At 42.0% G+C, this 21,816-nt stretch overlaps 1 protein-coding gene across 3 annotated transcripts; it reads right to left on the bottom strand.

Annotated features, from left to right (window-relative positions):
- Positions 1-4,345: 4,345 nt before the first annotated feature.
- LOC129338548 (butyrophilin-like protein 2) lies at positions 4,346-21,802 on the bottom strand. Of its 3 annotated transcripts, XM_054992861.1 has the most exons (10): positions 21,704-21,802; positions 18,658-18,758; positions 17,320-17,664; positions 14,488-14,757; positions 12,371-12,427; positions 12,230-12,256; positions 11,426-11,452; positions 7,409-7,429; positions 6,481-6,507; positions 4,346-5,485 (listed from the first exon to the last, which is right to left on the bottom strand). In XM_054992861.1, the coding sequence occupies exons 2-10, from the start codon at positions 18,725-18,727 to the stop codon at positions 4,881-4,883; spliced, it is 1,449 nt and encodes a 482-aa protein (XP_054848836.1). In that variant the 5' UTR covers positions 18,728-18,758; positions 21,704-21,802; the 3' UTR covers positions 4,346-4,880. The 3 variants fall into 3 exon arrangements, with proteins under 3 accessions (XP_054848836.1, XP_054848837.1, XP_054848838.1); XM_054992862.1 differs by lacking the exon at positions 17,320-17,664; XM_054992863.1 differs by lacking the exon at positions 4,346-5,485 and having other exon boundaries at positions 6,488-6,553.
- Positions 21,803-21,816: the final 14 nt, after the last annotated feature.

Here is a 21,816-nt window from a genome sequence, read left to right as displayed (position 1 = left end):
GGTTGCCCACTCCAGGATGGGAAATTCATAAAGATTTGGGGCTAGACCCTGAAGAGGGTGGGATTTGGGGAGGGACCTCAGCAGAGTATAAGGCCATAAAGTCCACCTTCCAAATCAACCATTTTCTCCAGGGGAACTGATCTCTGTGGCCTGGAAATCAGTGGTAATCCTAGGAGATCTCCAGCCACAATCTGGAGATTGAGCAAGAAGAGTGGATAACACACGAGTAGGAAACAAAACTCAATCACAACAAGTATCAAAATAATATAATGGAGTAAAAAACTCTCCACATCCAATCAAAGAATCATATACATCATAGTCAAAATGCCATGCACCCAATAAAGTAACACAATGCACCTAAAAATGTCCACAAATGGAACGATGTAAAGTCCAGTAAAGGAAGACATTTAACAGGTAAGTACCAATGAAGTCAGTAAATAGTTTCAATAAAGTCAGTAAGTAGTATTCTTCTCTTTTCAGATGGAGTGTTGACGGTGGGTTGCAGCTGAATGAGTCCACCATGCCATTTTCTCCAAGGGAACTAATCTCTGTGGCTTGGAAATCAGTGGTAATCCTAGGAGATCTCCAGCCACAATCTGGAGATTGGCAACTCTAAACTTGGGCTCTGATGAACAAGTTCAATGTAAAAAAAATCCAAACCTCTTTGTTCAGAAATAAGGGCTGCTGTAAAAGATACAAGAGCAAGGTATGTTGGTGTGGTCTTGCAACACTGTATGAACAAGGGTTGCCAGGTACCTAGTTTTTCCCTGGACAGTTTGGTTTTTTATCCAGCTCTCTAGGGAAATGCTGCAAAAACACTGAACATATAAAAGTCTGGTATTTTTGCTCGTGGGGGAAGTGCCCAGCTGGCCAGCCTCCTCCATGTCCGGGAAGAGGTGAGCCTGCTTGCCCCTGAACATCAGAGGAGTGCCCAGCTGGGGCAACCTCTTTCGTGCCCGGGAAGCAACAGACCTGCTCACCCCGCGAGCATTGGAGAAGCACCCAGCCAGGCCAGCCTCCTCCATGCCTGGGAAGCAGCAAGCCTGCTTGCCCACCTGCGCGTTGGAGAAACATCCAGCTGAGCCAGCCTTCTCTTGTGCCTGGGGAGTGGTGAGCCCCTTCGTCCCTGAGCGTCATTGGGGCAGTGATGCCGATGACATCACTGAGTGATATTGTCACACAGGAGATTTGAGTGTGTGTGCCCGCAAAAACGAGAGTGACAGGGCTCCTTTTTCCAGTTTGGTGGGGAGGCCATCTGGAAACCCTAGCATGAAACCAAATGCATTTTTTACTTGCAAAGACCTAGATGCAATCCCCTACGGTGTCCCCAGTAGATTTTTTTTGGATAATCATATGTAATTCATTTGAGCTTCTATTTTATGCTTTCCTCCAATACCACAAAACCTGTTCTGGTAGAATGTACTTAATGTATTTAAAGAAATTGTGGTCCAGGTGCTCCCTGGTTTCTAGCCCACATGACGCATTCAGCAGAAAGTGGCAACCACAATGTTGTTTTCAAAGTTCTGCCTCTACACAGTGTTATTGGAAAAGCTAGATCTAAATGTGGTATCTAGTTCTAGCGAGCTATTTTGCATACTTTGATTATGTAATTTTTTTTCCTTCCCAGTATCTGCATGTACATTCTCACAGTGCATTAATGGCTTATTAATATACTTTGACAACCGTCTCATACAATATGGTTAGTTGGAACCATAAAATGGTGAGTCTCATTTACTACTCCGTTCTCATGCATAGTGGACAATTCCAAACTGCTGATAGCTGAATTTCTTGATGCTTGATTTCAGAAAGAATCTCAGCAATCACAAGTAATATTCAAGAATATGCAGGAAAACAAATTATTTCCACCCTTTCACAATTCTCAGAAAACTTGTAATTGCTAGACCTATTAAATTAGCCACCGTACCCTTTGTGCCAAAAATCAGCCTCCATAAACCTCCTCAACTGAAGGCTGCTGCTCTGGAAGCCAGAGAGATTTCTTTTTCCTCTGTCTGACCTTGAATGCTTCTATGGTAGCATTCAAGGGATTAGGGAGTCTGGGTAATGTAGTATTTTCCCTTGAATTGATCGTATCAGTTGAGAGAGAGAGGGAGGAGGGGAGGGGAGGGCATGATTCCCTACAGCACTGGCTGAAACCAGGGCTGTTTCCCGATGGCTTACCTTCACCCGGGACGTCGCATTTTCCCCACAACGAGGTGCGACATCCCGGGTGAAGGTAAGCCATCTGGAAACAGCCCAGGAAGAAGGCAGTAGAGACAGAGAGAGAAATCCCTGTTTCAGCACCAGGCAGTTAAGTGGATGGGAATGGGAGGGGAACAGAGTTCTTCCTAAACTTCAGTTAAAGTCCAAGCTAGAGATGAACAGATGGGGCTAATGTTCACCTTATATTAAAGGAAAACCCAATCAAAAATCATTGTAAAGCTAAATGAATATGTTTTTTTCTACACAGAATCAACAAGCATTGCTTTACTCAAGGAACAAGAATAATTAACCAAGTGTATTCAATTAATTAAACAGCAAACCATGCAAGCTCAGACCGCTTTCATGAAATAATCTCAGTATGCCAAGTTCAAACAGCCAAAGAGGCGTATCCCATTTGCCCAACACCAGGGCTGGCAAGACGCTGCCTGCTGTTCCATCCGTAGGTACCTCCTCCAGGGCGGTTGCAAACCCACCACAATTTCTCAGCCACAACTATTGACTACAGGAGAATACACATTATGGATGACAATAAGTGTACTCTAAGAGAATCTATGGTAAATTGTAGATTTACACCAGTGAATGATGTCATTCAACAACTTTGTCTGGGAATCTCAACATTCATGCAAAAATGTTGGACATTCACCAATTTGGACATTCTCTCTAAGATTTTTATTAGATTTAAACTGATTGAATAGGCACTCTCTAAATCCTGAAAATTGTGTTTTGGAAAGGGTATGAGCCCAGATCACACTTTATTTTCCTCTGCTGTAAAAGTTCTACTCTGCTATGTATGACCATTTGTGCATTGTTCTACTGTTCTGTCAACTGTTCTATTTATTTTACTTTGTCAGCCATAACTTGCCAAAGTCAGTTTCCTTTTGTCATTTTGTTAGCTGCCACTTTGTTAAACCATAGTACAGCCATGCTTTGCACAGATTGCTCTGCCTTAAGCATGTCAAATAACCCTGCTCTGCTAAATTAACATATGAGCATTGAATGTTTGTAAAGTGTCACACCAAGGCTGAAGATAAAGGGAAGGGGAGATCAAAAGAAGAAATGAAGCAGAACCAAGGCCATCCAGGAGAACCTGCACATGTAGATTCTTCCAGGTGGAGATAACTACACGTGGACAATTTACCAGCACTCTTGTTGGGGGGTAGAGAGGAGACTGTGTTCTGACTGAGAGATCAGAAGATCATCTGGGGAGATTAATAACAGAGCAGAGTGGTGAAAACTCATTCAGACCTCAGTGGATTGTTGACTGGCCAGCTATAAGAAGACCTCACTCCAAATCACTCATCAGAGTCCATTCAACATCCACCAACCTTGAGAGACCAGCATGGGCACGGCTTCTCCCTTCTCCCTACATCTCATTGGAGACTACAGTGGGGAGAGGGGAAATCAGCAAATATCAAGAAGAAAGGCTGATTGGAGCCAAAAAGGAAAAAAAAGAAGAAAAAGAAGCACAGTAGTAGCGTTTCCATGAAATATAAAAAGACAAAACCCTTCAAATCAAGCCCAATGTTGTGCTAAAACTAGTACTTTAATTTTCCACCCAATTTTTTTTCTTCTGCCGGAGTGCCACCATCTTCCTCTGCACCATAGAAAGCAAATACAACATATATTCAAAGTGAAACACTGTGCTAAAAACATTTATTTATTTTTTGCCCTACAGGAACACACCAATGTTTCTGAACAATAAAGCAACAATAAAAATAAACCCCTATAACCAAATCCGTTCAAAGATTTGCTTTCGCTTCTACTTATTTTTAAGTGACTACATTTCAGAAATACAACTCCAGAAGCATGTCCTATTCAGATGCTCACCCCACTTGCCTATCCCATAGCTCGCTGTGCTTGCACTAATTATTGACAGTTTGAATACTGAGTGAGCAATTATGACTCTTGCTGAAAGCAGTTTACATTGTTGTCTTTTCCATTTTATCATCACAACAACCCTGTGAAGTAGGGCCGATTCCAGACGGCCCTCCCCATGCCGAAACGTCGCACGTCGTCGTGCGGAAAATGCGAAATATCGCGTTTTCTCGTGTGAGTTTTGCATGATGTTGCGCAACGTTGCGCAAAACTCGCGCGAGAAAACGCAATATTTTGCATTTTACGCGCAACGACGCACGACGTTTTGGCATGGGGAGGGCCGTCTGGAATTGGCCTAGGTCTGGCTGAAACAGTGTGACTACCCCAAAGTCAGCCAGAAACCTTCTGTGGCCAAACTTGGATCTCTTTGGTCCTCCTAACCTGACATTCTAATCACTGTATCACACAGGCTCTGATAGGTCAGGTCAGGTCAGGTCAGGTCAGGTCAGGTTTTTTTTTTTTGTCACAGAAGGGATATTTTTAGTGTTTAAGGTGCTACTGGACCTGAATTTTTGTCACATACGTTGTTTTTTTATCACATGGAGCATGTTTTCCAGCCTCCCTGTCTGTGCTGCTTTCCCTTACTGGCTTCTTGTGAGTAAACCTTTGCTTCCATTGTAAATACCAGGATGTTTCAGTTCCTTTTATTTTGGGCACTGCAATTCCCTTCATTATTTGGAAGCCAGTGGCCAATTTTGAAGCTCTTAGCTTTAGTTTCTGGTGCGTTACGCCTGCCCTAGACAGAAAGATGGGTTCTTTTATTATTACAGATTTTGAATTTTCCTTCAGTCTGTGGAGAACTCTTCATCATTACTGGAACTGCGAGAGAGATTTTGTTGACCTAATTGTGAAGGGAAATCCCAGTCTCTGTTGTGGCAGATGCTGAGGGGTTCCACCTTGTCTCCCACTTTAGAGTGACCTGGGCTGAAGAATGGATACAGCTTCTCAGAAGTGTCCATAGGAATCTTCACAATGGCTATCATACTGTTTATACTATAGAATGACAAGGTGTGGTCTTCACAGTCCAGATAAACCCCAATCATTTGAGGCTTAACAGAAAACTCACCGATTTCACGATCTGCCTCTTCTGGGTGATACTTCTCATTTGATTTTTTTAGGGACCAATATCCCTCCTGGAGTGCATCAAACACCTGCTTTTTCAACCCGGCTTTTGTGGTCTCTGTCAGCACTCCTAGTTCCCAATCTGGTTTGTCCCACACCCCCACCTGCCAGTACTGTTTTCCTTCCCCAAAACCCTCTTTCCCTACTACAATCAGGGCTCCAGGCGTGGCAGATGCTTCTGAAGATGTGAGATTGTGTTGTGCTTTGCTGCAATCTGCCGACACTGTGAGGTCAGGGTGTTTACAGCATGGATCCAGATGAACATGAACTGGAGAGACAAACCAAAACTTATAAACAAAAGGTTTACTACCAACGTGAAAGGGGATAAAAGAAAAGAACCCCAGGGGACTGAAGAGAATGAAGTGGCCATTATGTCTTTGATCAGAATTCAAGATGCTGTATGTTGCTTTTGTGAACTAAGGAAGACGTACCTCCCGCACTCTAGCAGCCACTGTTTTAAATTCCTTTCTGTTCTATCCTAGGGGAGTTCTACAACATACGATTGCTGTGGGATAATCTGGCAATGCACATGGAAAGTACAAAGTCTGGGAATAAAACATGCATGTATATCATAAGTACACAGAGCTTTTGTGTTTGTTTGTGTGTATATGTGTTGGTACTCTCCAGTACTGAGTACTGGCACCTTTGGGGCACTCTCCAGAAGACAGAGAGAGTAGATTCCCGAAAGGGGAGGTAAAATTGACAAAGCCTTGGGAGAGAGGGCAATGAAATTAACAAACCCTCTGAGGAGCAATCTCTGCAGCTCTGTAGAGAGGTGAAATTGACAGAGACTTTGGCTCTGTCTTTTAGGCGGGTAGAATTTTCTTTATTTAAACTATAAACCATAAACCATAACATAATAACTATCCACAATAAACAGAGAATAAGAAAAAACAACATTACAAAACAGAAGGCACACTAACTACGCTTCCTGGCTAACGTTGCGCTTCTCTACACTGGAGCGTCCCTGTGTAAGATGTAGAGAGACTCCCAGGAAGAACCTAGTGGGGAATCTGCAGTCAGAGGGGGGAATTGGTGAAAATCGGTGCTCTCTTATATATGAGTAATGGCACTATGGTGCCATTACTGCTTGAGAAAACCTGATTGGCCCAGGATTTTCTGATCCCCAGTTGTTTAAAGGTGCTTGCCATACTACAGCAGTTGTAACATCTAACATGAATTACCTCATGCTTGAACTACTTGCCTGCAATGTTGGCCTTGGTGGCAATTCTATCCCACTCCCTACCAACAGACTGCACTCACCTAAGTAGCTTTGAGCCTTCCTGAAGTCTGCAAAACAAAAACAAGGAAACTCAGGAAACTCATACTGCGTCCCCTGCAGAGGAAAAAGAAAGGCTGATGGATAAATGTGATGGGATGAACAGACTGCAGGGAACAAGGTAGATGACATTGTGGCCTCTCCCTGATGTGTCTGATTCAAGAATGCTTGGCAGGATGAAAACCACAACACGGTTTGATAAAAACAAAACAGTGTTTAAACAAATCACTTGTTGAAGCAAAACTATTAAGAATTCAAGAAGGAAGGAAAAGAAGACGATGCCCATTTCCTCTGCTAAATAAGTAACAGCAAACTGGAAATGGTGTAGAATGGGGGACTAGATGAGCACCTTCAAACTTTTCAGGATGTAAATGGGACCATGGTAAGTAAACCATTCCTCCACCTCACATACCCAGAACAGTCTTTTATTTTTTTTAATGAAGGATGTGCAATATGGACTTTAAAAAATCAATGATGTCAACACCTTTAAATTAACAGGGAACCATGTGCATCAGGATCTGTATTTATATACAAATGAAAAAAAAAATTAGGAACAGGACATTCTGTTATCTGAAAGGTATTTGGGACAATGCCTGGGAGCGTGTACTGACAAGAGTACTTACAAGCTGAGATCTTTCTATTAAAGAAACTACTTGTGTTGCAATGCACCCATGTGTTCCAGCCATAAGGGGGAAAATACCACACCAGAGAAGGCTGTAGAAAGTGTAATGAGAATACGGTGCATGCACAGTTTTCAAAATGTTATTGTAGAAACTCTCCAAACAAAATTGGGACACAGAATAGAATGCAGGATGGAGCCAGCCAACTCTTGGAAGAATTATGAAACAGAATGGGGGAATTCTGTTCTACAAAAAATTAAAAGGACGCTGATATAGCCATGTTGTGACTTACCAAATTCAGTCCGTGCTCTTTCTGAAACGAAAAGATTTGGTGTTAGTATAGTATCCTTTGAATCTACACAGAAAGGCGTTTCTTCTGACACACTTGAGGTCAAACCAAATGATACTCTGGACAGGAACTTGTTTTTAATTGCAAGGGCCCAACCAGTGTACAGCCTTAGCCAAGGAAGTTCTGCTGACAATTTTGGGAATAATTAGGCAGTAGTAATAAAGTTTGGAAGCTGCAGAGCATGTTGGGGCCTGGATCTACTACAATAAATTAGCGTACATGGGGGCTTCTATATGACTCATTGTAAACCCAATACTGTCCTGAACAGAGCCAGAAAGTTTGAACAGTGCAGATCCCTGACATTATACAAGAATAAAAATAGTGATGGATAAAATTTAATTGCATACCTGTGCCCTTTCTAATTGTGTTCTTTACGTTGTGGGGGCTGGGGCTAAAAGCCTTCACTGGGGTGGGGTATATGGAGGGCGTGGCCTCCACATCAAAGAAGGTACTGTCGAGATTTACTCACAGCTCTTTCCTTGTTTTGTCTGATCCTTGGATTATAGAAACAACAGTTGTATGGCAGGCCAAACCAGGTAATCTCTTCTGCTCCAAAAGCTGCTGGATCCTATGACTTTTCTTCACAAGTCCTTCTCCCATGTGCTGTGAAGGCAGCCCAGTGTCACCAGGCAGCTTCTTCTTGCTCTAGTATGGTTGCCAACCTCCAGATGAGCAAAGGAAGGAAGGCTACTGCCCACCAGAGGGTAACAACTATAACAATTTAAACACAATTCAGAAGTGTCAATCTGAAAACTTTTTAAACTGCTGAAAGTGCTCTATTATGTAATCAATGAATACAATAAATACAATTTTATGTATATAATATGTAACAGTAGGATTTCTAGGAAGAGTTCAAAAAGTAGCTGGACATTGAACACCAATTTTCTTTTTTTTCTTTTTTTTTAATTTCTAACATAGAAAACTACAAAAAACTACAGAAATATAAAGGAAAAAAGGGGACTGGGGAAAAAGGAAGAGCAACATATAAACAGAAAACACACACTACATCTACATTTCTTGTATTCCCTTCATACTGCAATTTTTCTTTAAAGTTAACTTTCTAATATGCTATCAGATTGGTAGATCTTATAAAATACAGACTACATTCAGGATCAGGTCTTCTCCCCCCCGCCCCCACGTCTTGGTCTCAGTTCTCTCTGCGCAGCTACAATAGCTGCGCTCGTTCCCTCCTCCCCCCCCCACTCTCCCCTTCAGACTTTGGACTTTCTTCTTGCTGAAACTCCTGATGGTTAAACAAAAATTCCCTCAGCTGTACTTCCGATGTTATCTTGTAGGTTTGATCCTTGTATCTGAACCAGGTGCCTTCCGGAAACAACCATTTGTATTTTACTTCACATTTCCTCAGGAAAGCCGCAAGTCTTTTATATTTAAATCTTCTTTTACGAGCCAAAAATGGAACATCCTTCAATATCTTAACCTTATTGCCCAGATAGTCCAAGTCCACATTATACGAATTATATAAGATGGTGTCCTGAGTCTTCTTAGATGAAAAGTCAATAATAATCTTGCGAGGCAGCTGATGCTTCATTGCATATTTTGAAGATGTCCGAAGGACTTCCAGAATATCGCTTTTTAACTCTTCTTTAGTTGCCTTAGCGAATGACGCCAAAAGTTCCGACACCAAGTCTTTTAAATTTTCACTTTGCTCCTCTTTTACATTCTGAAGACGCAGTACTGTTTTGGCACGGTCCACTTGTAATCCTATTATTTGATTCTCCAAGAGCTTCACTTCTTTGCTTGTTGCTTTCATGAGTACTACGTTTTCGCGTGCAGACTGCTCTGTTCCAGACGCTGTTTCTTTAATGGTTTTCACTTCGCTTTCCACTGAATCAACCTTTTGCCCCATTTCATTTAACTTCGCTACAAAGGGCTGCATAGCTTCAAAGACCGCTCGTCTGATCATCTCTTCCAGGGTTTCCCCCTTCCCCTGTAACATCGCCATCACCGATTTACTCATCGCAGGGCTCTGCTTTTTCGTCGCCATCTTAGGGGGGGGGCACCAGCTAAGCTCCGAAACTCCGTGGAGGGGAAGAAATCCGTGCCTTCTTAGCTTCAACTCCCACCAATCCTTCGCATATGCTTAGAAATCAGAAGGGATTCGCTTACTTACAGGTTTTCACCTTAAATCTGCTTATTGCCGTTCTCCATGGCCCGGCGGCACGCAATGTGCTTCGCAAGTCTGCCGACCTCCATTGGAGCAAATGGGCAATTTACCCCCTGCATTGCTTTCAGGGGGTTCTTCCCGCCGCGCTCCGGACCCTGACCCCCTCACTGGGAGTCCTGGGGGTTAACCCTCGCAGGTCAACCACCCGGTCAGGCTGCTCGGACGTTTCCTCCTGGACCTGCGGAGAGGAGCGTCCGACATGGCCGGGAAAACGAAACCGAATCGACATTGAACACCAATTTTCAATAGACACACCATACATAATATTATAAGTCTAAACAGCTTAATGCAATAAATACTAGTTCCTATATATAATCAAATGATAGAAATAAAGTTTGCAAGTAAACAGCAACTTTTCTGGTCCATAAATATGTTGTAATTGTATCTTCTTTCTTTATAGGTCCATATAGGAAAAGATGTGATGTCTGACTTCTTCAGAAGGAACGACTTGTACAGAATCTTGAAGAAGAGACTGTCAAGTTGGAGCCTAACGGGCGTTTGCCAGCATTATTAATCCCATTTTGCGATACCCACTTTCTCAAAGGCTCAACATTATCAAGACCATCAGAACATCTTTTTGCCAAACAACTTCAATGACCAAATGGTGTGTATTTTAGATGTAGCACTTTCTGCGCTTTAAAAAGTTTTCAGATTGACACTTCTGAATTGTGTTTAAATTGTTATAGTTGTTACCCTCTGGTGGGCAGTGGCCTTCCGTCCTTTGCAGTATTGTCTGGGGGAGCCCTTCTCTTTGTTTTTCAACCTCCAGATGAGGCCTGGAGACCTCCCAGAATGACAGCTTTTCTCCAGAGGACAGTTCCCCTTGAGAAAATGGCTGTTGGAAGAGTGGGGTCTATGGCATTATACCACACCAAAGACCCCCTCCTCCCTAAACCCCACCACCCCCAGGATCTATCCCCAGAACCTCCAGGAATTTCCTAACCTGGAACTGGCAACCCAATGCTCTAGGAACTTTGCAGCTCACTGAAAGACAATCGCCTAACGAAAGCAGAAGTGCCTAGGGCTGGAGGAAGTGGGACAGCCTCTGCTTGGAGAGAAGAACATGTGGAGGAAAGGTTTAGGATCTAAGCCTGTGTACAATCCAAAATACACTTACTAAGAAGCAGGGCTTTTTGGGGGGGGGGAAGACGTGTTGGAACTCAGTGGGTTGCCAGCACAGGAGGCAACTCTTGGCAGGAGGTAGTGCCCCTGGTACCATGCACATGCACAAAATGTGTGCACACTTCCAAGACTACACAATGATGTTACTTTGGGTCAGCTGGAACAAAGGGGGAGTTTTTTAAAAGTTTAAATCACCCTTGGCGAAAATGGTCACATGGCTAGTGGTCCCGCCCACTGATTTCCAGACAGAGAGGAGTTTAGATTGCCCTCTGCACCACTTTGGCATGGAGGGCAATCTAAACTCCCCTCTGTCTGGAGATCAGGGGGTGGGGCCACCAGCCATGTGACCATTTTCAAGAGGTGCCGGAACTCCATTCCACCGCGTTCCAGCTGAAAAAAAGCTAAGGAGTAAGTCCCATTGGACCTTATGGGACTGACTTCTGAGGAATGCTTTGGATTGTGTTGCAAGTTTGCCAGCAACCATGTGAGAAACATCCTGGAAATGAGGGTGAGTTTTATTTAGGGGTTCCTAAGTGTGATAAGATTCAAGAAAAATCCATGCTTCATATATAGGCCTTATTTCAGTGTCTGATCAGGACAGCACATTCTTATCTCCACTCAGTATCAAGCCATCATAAGGTACAGGATCTTACCAAGCCTTCTATGCAGGTCCAGATTTTCTATGAGAAACAAAAAAGAACACAGGAAGAAAAAACTCATCAAGGTCACTTGTCTGTGACAAGAGCAATATATGAATGTTAAAAACCTAAAATATTGTTGCTATTGTCTGTGACATTCTAGGCCTCTTGTTATCAGGTTGGATCAAACCTGGGGTTGCTGGGTCTCCTACTATAGTGGGAGCCTGCCAATCCCTGATGCTGCTCAATAGTTTGAGTTGAAAACATAAAGCAAAAAATTCTATTGTGTCAACGTATGGTTGCCAACTCTGAGATGGGAAATTATGGTACAAATAAATAAAAGGGGGCATGGGGAGACATCAGGTCTTCCACTTACAAAGAATAACAAGGAATAGCCCAATAGTACAGATAGTGATGAAAAGGAAAAGTAGAAGCATGAAGGAGAGAAAGAGGCTACTGTCTGGTCATCAGGAGCAGGGTTGCCAACCTCCAGTCTAGAGAGATCAGTTCCCCTGGAGAAAATGGCTGTTTTAGAGAGTGGACTCTATGGCATTATAACCCCACTGAGGTCCCTCTCCTCCTCAAATCCAGGCATCACCTCCAAAATCTCCAGGAATTTCACAACCAGGAGCTGGCAAACCTTATCAGGAGTCTTAATCCAGCAGCTCTGTTGGCACACCTTATTTTCTGCAACGCTGATGTCTCCTCTCCACATCCACGCTTTTATTTATTTTTAAAGTTACAGCACCATAAAAAGCTGTAGTGATCAGAGAGTTGATGACAATTTCTATCTGGGAAATAAAAGAATGATCCAAATACCTGATTCCAAGGTCTCCTTCTGAGAGGCTGAAAATACAAGCAAAATAGATTTAGTAAAAACTACAGGACAAAACACCAGCAGAGACTGCACAGATACATCAAATCACAGAAATCTCCTTCCAAGTCCTAACCAGAATCTACCTTGAATAAATTTTTCCTCCTCTTCAAAGCACCTTTTCATGGAATACTTCCGCTTTTCTTCAAGAGGTTTCCGGGGTGGGGGGTGAGAGAAGCAATGAACAGAACAGAAATGGATTAACTGTTGATGTCATGAAAATCAGTAAGGCTATTAAAAGTCTCAATAGTTTATAGAGAAGAGGCCACCGTTTATTGTGTCCTGGAACAGTAAATTTCAAGATGCAGCTCAGTCTTATATGTTTTATAATTAGATTTTATTTATTTGTTTATATATTTTAAACATCTGTGTACTGCCTTGTGTACTCAAACAGGGTCCTCAACGTGGTGAACGTTAAAACATTCAAAACAACTTTTTAAACATTTAAAATAATATAAAAATAATTCCATAAAAATGATGTAATGAGAAATATGTTATCTTATATGTAGGATATGATATGTTATTTTCTTTCTTATGGTATTGTTATTTTATATCAAAATAAATTTTATTTATAAAAATCCCTCAAGTGTTAGTAAGCAGTTATACTAATAATCCAATGCAAGAGATCACATTTGAAGAACTATCATCTAAGACTAATTCAAGAATATAATATTGATTTATTTTGGAAATCATTAATAATATTGTTATTTGAACATATGAAAATGGCATTTCTAAATCAGAACTTTGGTCTATCTGGGTCAGTATTAACTGTGCTAAATGGAAGTGGCTGTCAGACAAAGGACTTTCAAATTATCTGCTATTTGATCCCTTTAACTGGAGATGCTGGGACTTGAACCTGGGAGTTCTGCATACAAAGGAGATGCTCTTCTGTTGTACAACGTAAGGCTGTCAATCTCCCTGAGAGTCTGGAGTTCTCCCAGAATTACAGGTAATCTCCAGACTGTAGAGATCAGTTCCCCTGGAAAAAGTTGCAGTTTTGGAAGATGGACTTTATTTAGGGGTGCCACTCCCATTGGTGGCGCCCCCCTCTCCCGCTCTTGTACCTCTGAGCTGTGGGAGGAAGGCCCAGGGCCTCCAAGTGGCAGCAGGAAGGCCTAGTACTATGACCATTCTGGAAGCTCCATGGTTTTTATCATGGAGTTTTCAGGGATGGCCAAAGTGTCCCCCAACATGCTGATGCCACATCTGGGTTTTCACGTGGATGTGATGCCATGTGATGCTCTTTCTTCCCATTGCCCTGTCCACCAAAGGGGATGCCACCTGGTGGTCTGACATCCCTAACTCTATTGAATTACAAACCTGCTGAACTCCCTCCACTCTCCAAACTCCTCTGATCCTGGAGATTGTCCCCAAATCTCCAGGAATTTCTCAAGCCAGAACTAGCAGCTCTAGCACTATGGCCCCTCCCTTTCTATTTCTTTTAGCAACTGCGGGGGGGGGGGCGGGGGAGAGCTTATATAAACATGCACTCCTATGTTTTCTGCTAGCTGGATCAATTGGACTTTATAGTACCTTTATATATATAATATCCCGTAACTCCAAAAACTAGAAAAGACAGCATAAACAACACCCAGAATGCAGGGAGCCATGGAGAAGTCTGTGGGAAAACAGGAATGGCAAGACGACGATTCAGGGATGTGCTGGATTTTCATGCATATTTGTACTTGTGACAAAAAAGGATCCCTAAACGGTGAGGTTTGTGCACCAGCATGGCCATTACCCCCCTGCCTTGAAGAATTAGTCCGATTTAAGAACTTACCGTGTGATCTGCCCCTCACATCACTGCAAGTCAGAGTGTACCTGAGCAATCTGAGATGCAGCCACAAAAGAAAAGAAACTTTGAGTAATGGGTGAATCAGGTATTAACTGTTGGTATGCTGGTATTAATAATGATTGTGAATGTGAACAAAACCAAAAACAATCTGAATCAATTGATTTTTATAAATGAGCACAGAATATGGAAACAGATGTCTTTAATCACTAAATGTTCATAGAAAATATGGCCCAGAATGGTGCTGTAAAAACTTGATCAAGAAAGAATGTTTCTAAACAATCCAGAGGAGTACACAAAGAGAACAATTTGGTTGTAGCTGATTATCGGCCTTTCCCCCTCTGAAACTGGAAATCTATGAATGCTTATGGCTTCATAATAATTATGCAGCTCAAAGGATGCTTTACTCACGTGAAAGGAACATGGTGGATTTCTGTTTCATCTGCAAATGACTTCTCACATGGACTAAACAGGTGACTTCTGTTGTGCCTCTTAAGACTGTGATGGAGCTGAAAACACTGAACGACTGGTCATGATCCTGCTTAAGTTCAAATGGATGGCTCTGATTGTCCTTTATAAGCCATTGTAGTTCAGGATGGGGGAACCATCCTGAAGATCTGCAAGTCAGCTTGATTCCCTCACCTTCTGGACCCAAAATACCAATTGACACCATCCCCATGCCTGAAATAGAAGGGAGTTTGGCTAGTCATAACATTATGTGTAAGTGCTATGTTGGATCATAATCAGCAAATATATAGAGCAACACGGTAAATATCAGTACAACCGAAAAATAATCTCCCACGTAACAACAATGTCTCCCTGATTTATTTTTACATTAAATACGTGATTCACAAACGACAGAGAATTGGAAAGCTAATGATTATTATGGAGTGGTAGTTGCATGTATTTTTGACAACTGTGTTCTTTGAAAAAGAGATTTGGAAACGGATTCAATGTGGATCTGGACCATCCGTTAGAGAATTGATGTCACAGAATTATCAATGTACACCAGGAGAATATCACAAAGGGTTTACTTGTAATCTGTGACTTACGCAGTTTATTGGAACGAACTTACTGACTATACCCGATTTCAGTTGGAATACAAGGCGAGCTTGACCTTGGATGGAAGGACTAGTGTACACATGGTGCTAGAAAGCATTTGCACTTTAATATCTGTTGCAATAAGATTATAGCACTTGGAGCACTGTGCACTTTATATATTGATTTTTGAGCTTGTACAACGCCTGTATAAATATTAATCCATGACTGTTATGTGTGGTATAGCTTCTTGTTGAATCACTTATTTAATGTAAAAATGAATCAGGGAGACGTTGTTATGTTGGATCATAAAGCAAAACCTCCATCAAATGAACATACAGTGGAGATGGTGGTTTCGGATTTTCCGGGCTCTGTAGCTGTGGTCTTGGCATTGTAGTTCCTGATGTTTTGCCAGCAGCTGTGGCTGGCATCTTCAGAGGTGTAGCACCAAAAGACAGAGATCTCTCAGTGTTACAGTGGAGAGATTTTTCTAAAGACATGTGAAATCACTGTGAATATTTTAATTATTTTCAGACTGGGGAGAGTGAGAATAAGTAGAGTGAGGCCAAAGCAAACTTATGCTTCAAAGCTTAACCTTTTGCCAGAGACACTAATTATCTTATGACAGGCCTAGTACTCACACACTGGGCCTACTAGATAGTAAATTGTATGTACCACTTCTGTTATTTTTAGTAAGGATATTTTAAAATAAAGGAACACAGAATCATATGAGTTCCCAAATAAAATCTAAACCCTTAAATCAAATCTGCTGTTTGTGACTCTGCGACAGATATGAGATCTGAAAAACAGAGGGAAAGAATATTTTCCACTTGCTCTCACTCAAATCACATCATACTACTGATAATAACATTGTGATTTTTATTATTAACCAGATGTCATTAAAACTTTTCCAAAAGCTCTGAATCATGATCTGTAACAGGTCATATCATTTTACTGTCTGCCACTTATTTATCTGGTATCTTGGAACTATTCCACATGTATCATATAAATTTTAAGAAAATTAGCAGCGCAATCCTGCAGTTACATCTTTCAAAACCCATTAGGATTGCCACCCCTTGGATGGAAACCCAGGGAGCATTGGTGGGGGGAGGGGACTGTGGAAACCAGCAGCATGTGGCACTGAGATGTTACTTCTCGTTGAGTACCCAGAAGTGATGTCACAGTGTTGTGAAATGCTCTAGGCATTCCCAAAATCTTGATAATTTTTTATCATAATGATTTTGGAAGTTCCTAGAGCATTGCATGCTATCAGTTCCTCCTAGGGTTGCCAGTTCCTCACTGGGGGTGGGAGATTCCTTGTTCCTCCACAGTCCCCTCACTTACCTGGCCAGCAGAGGGGGGGAACGTGCCTCCTGGGGAGCGCTCCTGGGTGGCATGCTCCCGCGGCCCAATTGGGGCCAGATTTGGGCCAAATCAGGCCTGAATTGGCCCCAATCAGGCCGCTGTGGAGTGCAGCAGCACTCCTGCACTCCACAGCAGCCCCAATCGGCCCAATTTGGGCCTGATTCAGCCCCCTGAGGAGTGCAGGAGTGCTACCAGGGTGGCACATGGCCTGCATGATGATGTCATTTCCTGGAAATGATATCATTGTGCAGGCCAGGAGTGTGCGTGCTCTGTGCTTGCGCAAGACAGACATCGAAAGATACATGCCAGGCCTCCAACCTCCCACCAAGGGGGTAAGGGGACCTAGCAACCCTAGTTCCTCCCCATTTTTGCTCCTGCTGCTCTATTAAGTTGCAGTGGGAGCCTGAAGCATGGGTGCAAGAGATTGTGGTAGGCATGCAGACTGAGACAAAGCCATATATCTTTCTGCCAGTGACATTAATTAGATTTAGTTGGGGATACTCTCAGCTATCGTGTCTTAGTATTAGATGTAACGAGTATAACATCGATAAAGAAATGTATCTCAGACACCTGGAAACATGCCCTTGCATTTTGCTCAGAAAGTGCCATCAAAGCTTTTCCTAATTTTTGTGCTGCCTCTTCTTCTGCCAATGGAGGTACTGAGCAGAGTGCTGGGAAAGGCAGATAGTAGCATGTTTATCCTGTATCAGATGCCTAAACACTGCAGCTCCCAGTTCTATACTGAATATTCAGTCTTGAACCTTTCCCCCTTGTTCTTTCCATCACTCTAGATATTTGCACGTTGCTTTACTGGGATATATCAGATAGTTGGTTTCCAACCTGCAACATGAAGAACTGTTAGTGTGTTATCACTCCAGCCAGTAGATTTGACAATGCACCTGTAGATTCCTTCATCAGTAACTTGCACATTCTTTAGCTGCAAAGACACATTTCCTGTGGGCAGCCCCTCCTTGGCCAGTACTATCCGGGACTTGTAGCCTTGCCCAAATGTTTCCGGGCCAGAGGGAGCTTTGAACTGGTAGATGATAACGTTACCATCACCAATTTTTTGCCACTGAACTTCCATATTCTGTGGCTGTCTCCCAAGAGAGATCTGGCATGGCAGTATCACATTCTGACCCACAGTACCATTGGCAGATGGAGAAGAGCTCAGTTCAAAGTGTTCTGGAAAAATCAAACACAAATAGGATTTTTTAAAATGTTTAAAAGTAATGGATGTAGAACTTATATTAGAAGGTGAAACTTATCACCTTAAGAGATTTTGATTCAGCTGTTTGGATTTACTAGTTAGAAGGAATAGCTTGTCCTTTCAACATAAAACTGGGTATAAATCAGTGTGCAAGGATGCTTATATTGTTGCTTGACTTGTTACCATCTAAATGATGTTGATTTTTGCCATGCTTTCCATTGGATGGGCTTCAACACTTGTTGCATTGGCACTGAAATGACATTTTAAATGTAATTCACTTATTTTGTGGTCACATCAATGACTGCACAATCTGGCTACACAGGTAAATGCCTTATACTGAGCGAGACCATTGGTTTACCAAGCTAAATATTGTCTGATGGGCAGTGGCTCTTTAGGTCTTTTGAGTCACACACAACCTTATTCTTTTAACTGGAGAAGCCAGGAATTGAACCTGTAACATTCTGCATGCAAAGTGGCTGTTCTACCACTGGGCCATAACCTTAGCCATGAAACAAAGCTTTACCATCTTTTATTTGAACTCCCATTTAAATTTATCCTATCATTCCCTTCTGGAATGTGCTGCTGCTCAGTCTAACAATTCCATCTATCTTTGGTACATTATCAGAGACCACTCCTGATTGAAATAAATATAAGATGTGTTAATAAAATAAAAAATGATTCTTTTGGTTGTTTTGGGTCTGCGTGATCCCCAGCTTCCCTAGTTACAATCTATCAGCATCTATAACTGCCAAATACAACTTTACTGGCTCTGGAAATTCCATGTGTACAAGTGGAACTTACAAATTGCTACCTAGAGAAGCAAAAAGAACTCCAGTTATTGCAGACATTCGTTTACCGTACAGCAAGTGGTGCCCCATGCACACATGGAGCTCTGGCTCAGTTAAATTCTTCTTGACCAAAATCCATGAGAACATAGCGCATTCCTAGAATTGTTCTGAACATTTTACCTGATAAAGAGATTGATACCAGGATAACAACACAGAAGAAACCAAGAATGACACATTGCTTGAGATCCATGTTCCCTCATATCTCCTCAGGTAGTTCTGATCTAAAATAAAACAACAAACAAAATGGTGAATATGTTCTGAAGTGCTCTCTGCTGCCTTCACAATCAACCCAACAACCCATTGAATTAAAAGATAAGAAGCCTAAAATTATATATCTTTGACTACCAATAGAAACTGACCTTGTTCTCAGCATCAACAAACTCTGGAACTCTTCTGCCTTTCAAGACACCATCGTTTCGCTACATTGCCTTATTCCCCCGTTCTTCCTCTTTCTTGTTACCTTTGCCTCATTTTTCTTTCTTTCGTCATCTTCCAGTACTCCAAATGGTTTTCTCCAGCCTTGGCTTTCAAACTGGAGTGCTTTCTTTGGGAGCTTGAACATGACATTGTGAGGTAATCGTTCTCTTTCCAAGTTCTTCCTGTCCTCAATACTATGTTTTCTAAACCTGCTTTGCTCTGATCTTTTTGGAAATAATTTCATGCAAAAGTCAGACTCAGAACCATTTCCCCACCGTCAGTCCCTTGTGAGTGCCATTTCCCCCAAATGTTTCCTGTTCTGTCACTGTAGGAATTTTTTGGATGATTTTTTAAGATTGTAGTGAATATTGCACTATAATAACCTTCTAATGATAGATTGCTATTAATCTATTTCCGTTTCAAATTTTAGTCTGACTAAATTGCCAGTTTTCATCCCCCCCCCAAATGAAGTGTTCAACTCTTTTTATTGCAGACATATAAAGGGAAAAATGTGGGCAGTCTTTGTAAAAGTTGCCTGAAAAAAGTATGGGGACAGGAAAGCTGCAAGATAGTTACAGGCAGGGTGGGAATTAATTGCACAACCACAGAAAACTCCATGTGTGGAAGCTTTGTTGGTAACATACATGCCTGTGCATTCACAACAATGATGAAAGCAAAGCAAAGAATCCTTACTATGTGGTAGCAACTTTTGCTTGTAAGCCCCATGCAACATGGGTTAGTTATGTTGCTGTTTAAATAAGTGATTCTCAAAGTTTTTGAAACAAGTCCTGCTTCTAAATGTACTCTAACATTTGGAAACCACTTGAGAAGTAACTGCATGCTTGCACATCAGTTAAGGCTAAACTATATTCTATTTTAACATTGATTCATATTACTTATTTGGTTTAATCAGGTAAAATTTCCAGGGAACCTACCTGAGGCAGCTTACAGAGTAAAACACAATAAAAACAGAAAACATTAAATGTTATTAGTTAAAATCCAGCATTAAAAACCCAGAATTAACAAACCCAAACAGCCACAGCATAAAAACTGTGATCATGGTGCAGTTTAAAATAATAGTTTTCAGACTTAAAACAGACTGTAAAATGGCATTAAAAGATCAACCTCTTAATTTAAAACATGGGCTTAATTTAAAGCATGTTTTGGCCTGATTCCTAAAAGTGGGCAGTATAGGTGCCTGGTGAGCCTAAAGGGGAAGGGCATTCCCCAGCTGAGGTGCTACTTCTGAAAAAGCCCTGTCTCTGGTTCACACCTACCTCAGCCTCTGAACAGAGGGAACAAAAAGCAGGGGTTATGAGGCAGATCTTAACTCTCAGGCTGGATAATATGTTGAATTACTGAGCAACAGATTCTGTCTCATGATTATTGTTTACATTATGCAAAGGGAAACCCAAATTTGTCATTGCTGCCAAGATCCTCCTCTTCTAGGTCACCTTATGGCACCTCTTGTCTTCTAAATGGTTATTACCAACTTTTTGGTTCTGAGAACCATTTGTTTAGTACACAACACAGTGAGCCAACCTGGCTCAAGTTGTAGCCATGGAATTCCTCTTGGGTATGTTTCTGGCTGACAGGTAAGTTCCTGTCAGTCTCTTTTCATGGTGACAGAGGAATACAGATGGCTCAGCCTGGTTCAGGGGTTAGATAGACTTTTTTGGACCATTTCCCCAGACCATTCATGTTTCTGTTGCTACCAAAACTTGTCTTCCCTCCTGGCTCCGGCTGCCCAGTTTCTATTTTGGCCATCCTATATTCAAGACAACTCACTTCCTAACTTGATGCGCCTAAAGAGGGTGCTGCTGTGGAGGGAAACCCAGATGAGGCAGCCAGACCTCCCCCAATCACACCGGGTTGATGGCTGCACCGCCCAGTCATCAACCCGGTGTGATTGGATTCCCCATAGGGTGCTTCACATCCACAGTGCGACCCATCCCAACTCGGAGTTTTTCTTAGGGACCCTCAATGCTTTGCCATCCGTGGCTAAACACTCCAGTGAACTATGGGAATGAACCTGGAATGTACTGCATGAAAAATCATTTACAAGTGTTGTTCACTGGTGGAACTCATTGAGGGTTTATGGTCTATTGTGAAGCAATTAGTCACATTGTTAAGAATGTTTGATTATACTGTCATTTTTGTATGAACATACTTTATTATTGTACATAGTATACATGACTAAATTGATTTGTACTTTGTTATATATTTCATTGTGACTCCTTATTGTTGGTTTGTCGTTTATAGGATCGGGAGTGCAGCAGGTGGCCATGCCCGCCCCCCTTCATGTGGCCGTGATCTGGTGCAGAGGTGGTGGCCATGCCCGCCCCCCTGTCTTCATCTGGCCGGGATCAGTGACAGAGGAGGAAGGAATGCCTGCCTGACCGCCCTCCCCTTTCTAGAACTTGTTGTATTTCCCCCCACAACAGGCTTTGTTGCTAGTACCAATATAAAATGCACACACTTTGCATCAATAGGAAATCATGCATTCACTGGAATAACTATATGGGGTCCAACCAGTAATAACCAAAGATGATACAATTAAATTGTTACTAACATGAATTAATTTTCAAATATCGTGGGACGTAACTCAGATTGTTTGGTTAACTGTAGCAGCAACACAGCTCAGAATTAAACAAAGATCATCCCCCCCCCCCCCCCGACGCAGACACAATATGATAGCTTGGATGATTTTTGATGTTATCAAAAGTAAAAATTATACAGACAAATGTACCTTTTCCTGAGATTTAGAAGTAATCCTGATGTTGCCGGAAATTTTCATTCTGTAGCGATTGAAAAGAGAATAGTGTAGGAGAAAACAAGTGCTGAACCTTGACCAGGAAAAAA

Source organism: Eublepharis macularius, chromosome 12 (genome assembly GCF_028583425.1).
Source record: "Eublepharis macularius isolate TG4126 chromosome 12, MPM_Emac_v1.0, whole genome shotgun sequence".
Lineage (NCBI taxonomy): Eukaryota > Metazoa > Chordata > Lepidosauria > Squamata > Eublepharidae > Eublepharis > Eublepharis macularius.
This window is presented reverse-complemented; position numbering and strand designations above follow the sequence as displayed.

Excerpts from the sequence above, each read along its gene's own strand:
- LOC129338548 (XM_054992861.1), bottom strand. The coding sequence starts at position 18,727 with ATGGATCTCAAGCAATGTGTCATTCTTGGTTTCTTCTGTGTTGTTATC. Across the intron at positions 6,508-7,408 it reads AAGAGCACGGACTGAATTTG|ACTTCAGGAAGGCTCAAAGC; the intron begins GTAAGTCACAAC and ends TTTGTTTTGCAG. Across the intron at positions 5,486-6,480 it reads GAAGGCTCAAAGCTACTTAG|TTCATGTTCATCTGGATCCA; the intron begins GTGAGTGCAGTC and ends TTGTCTCTCCAG.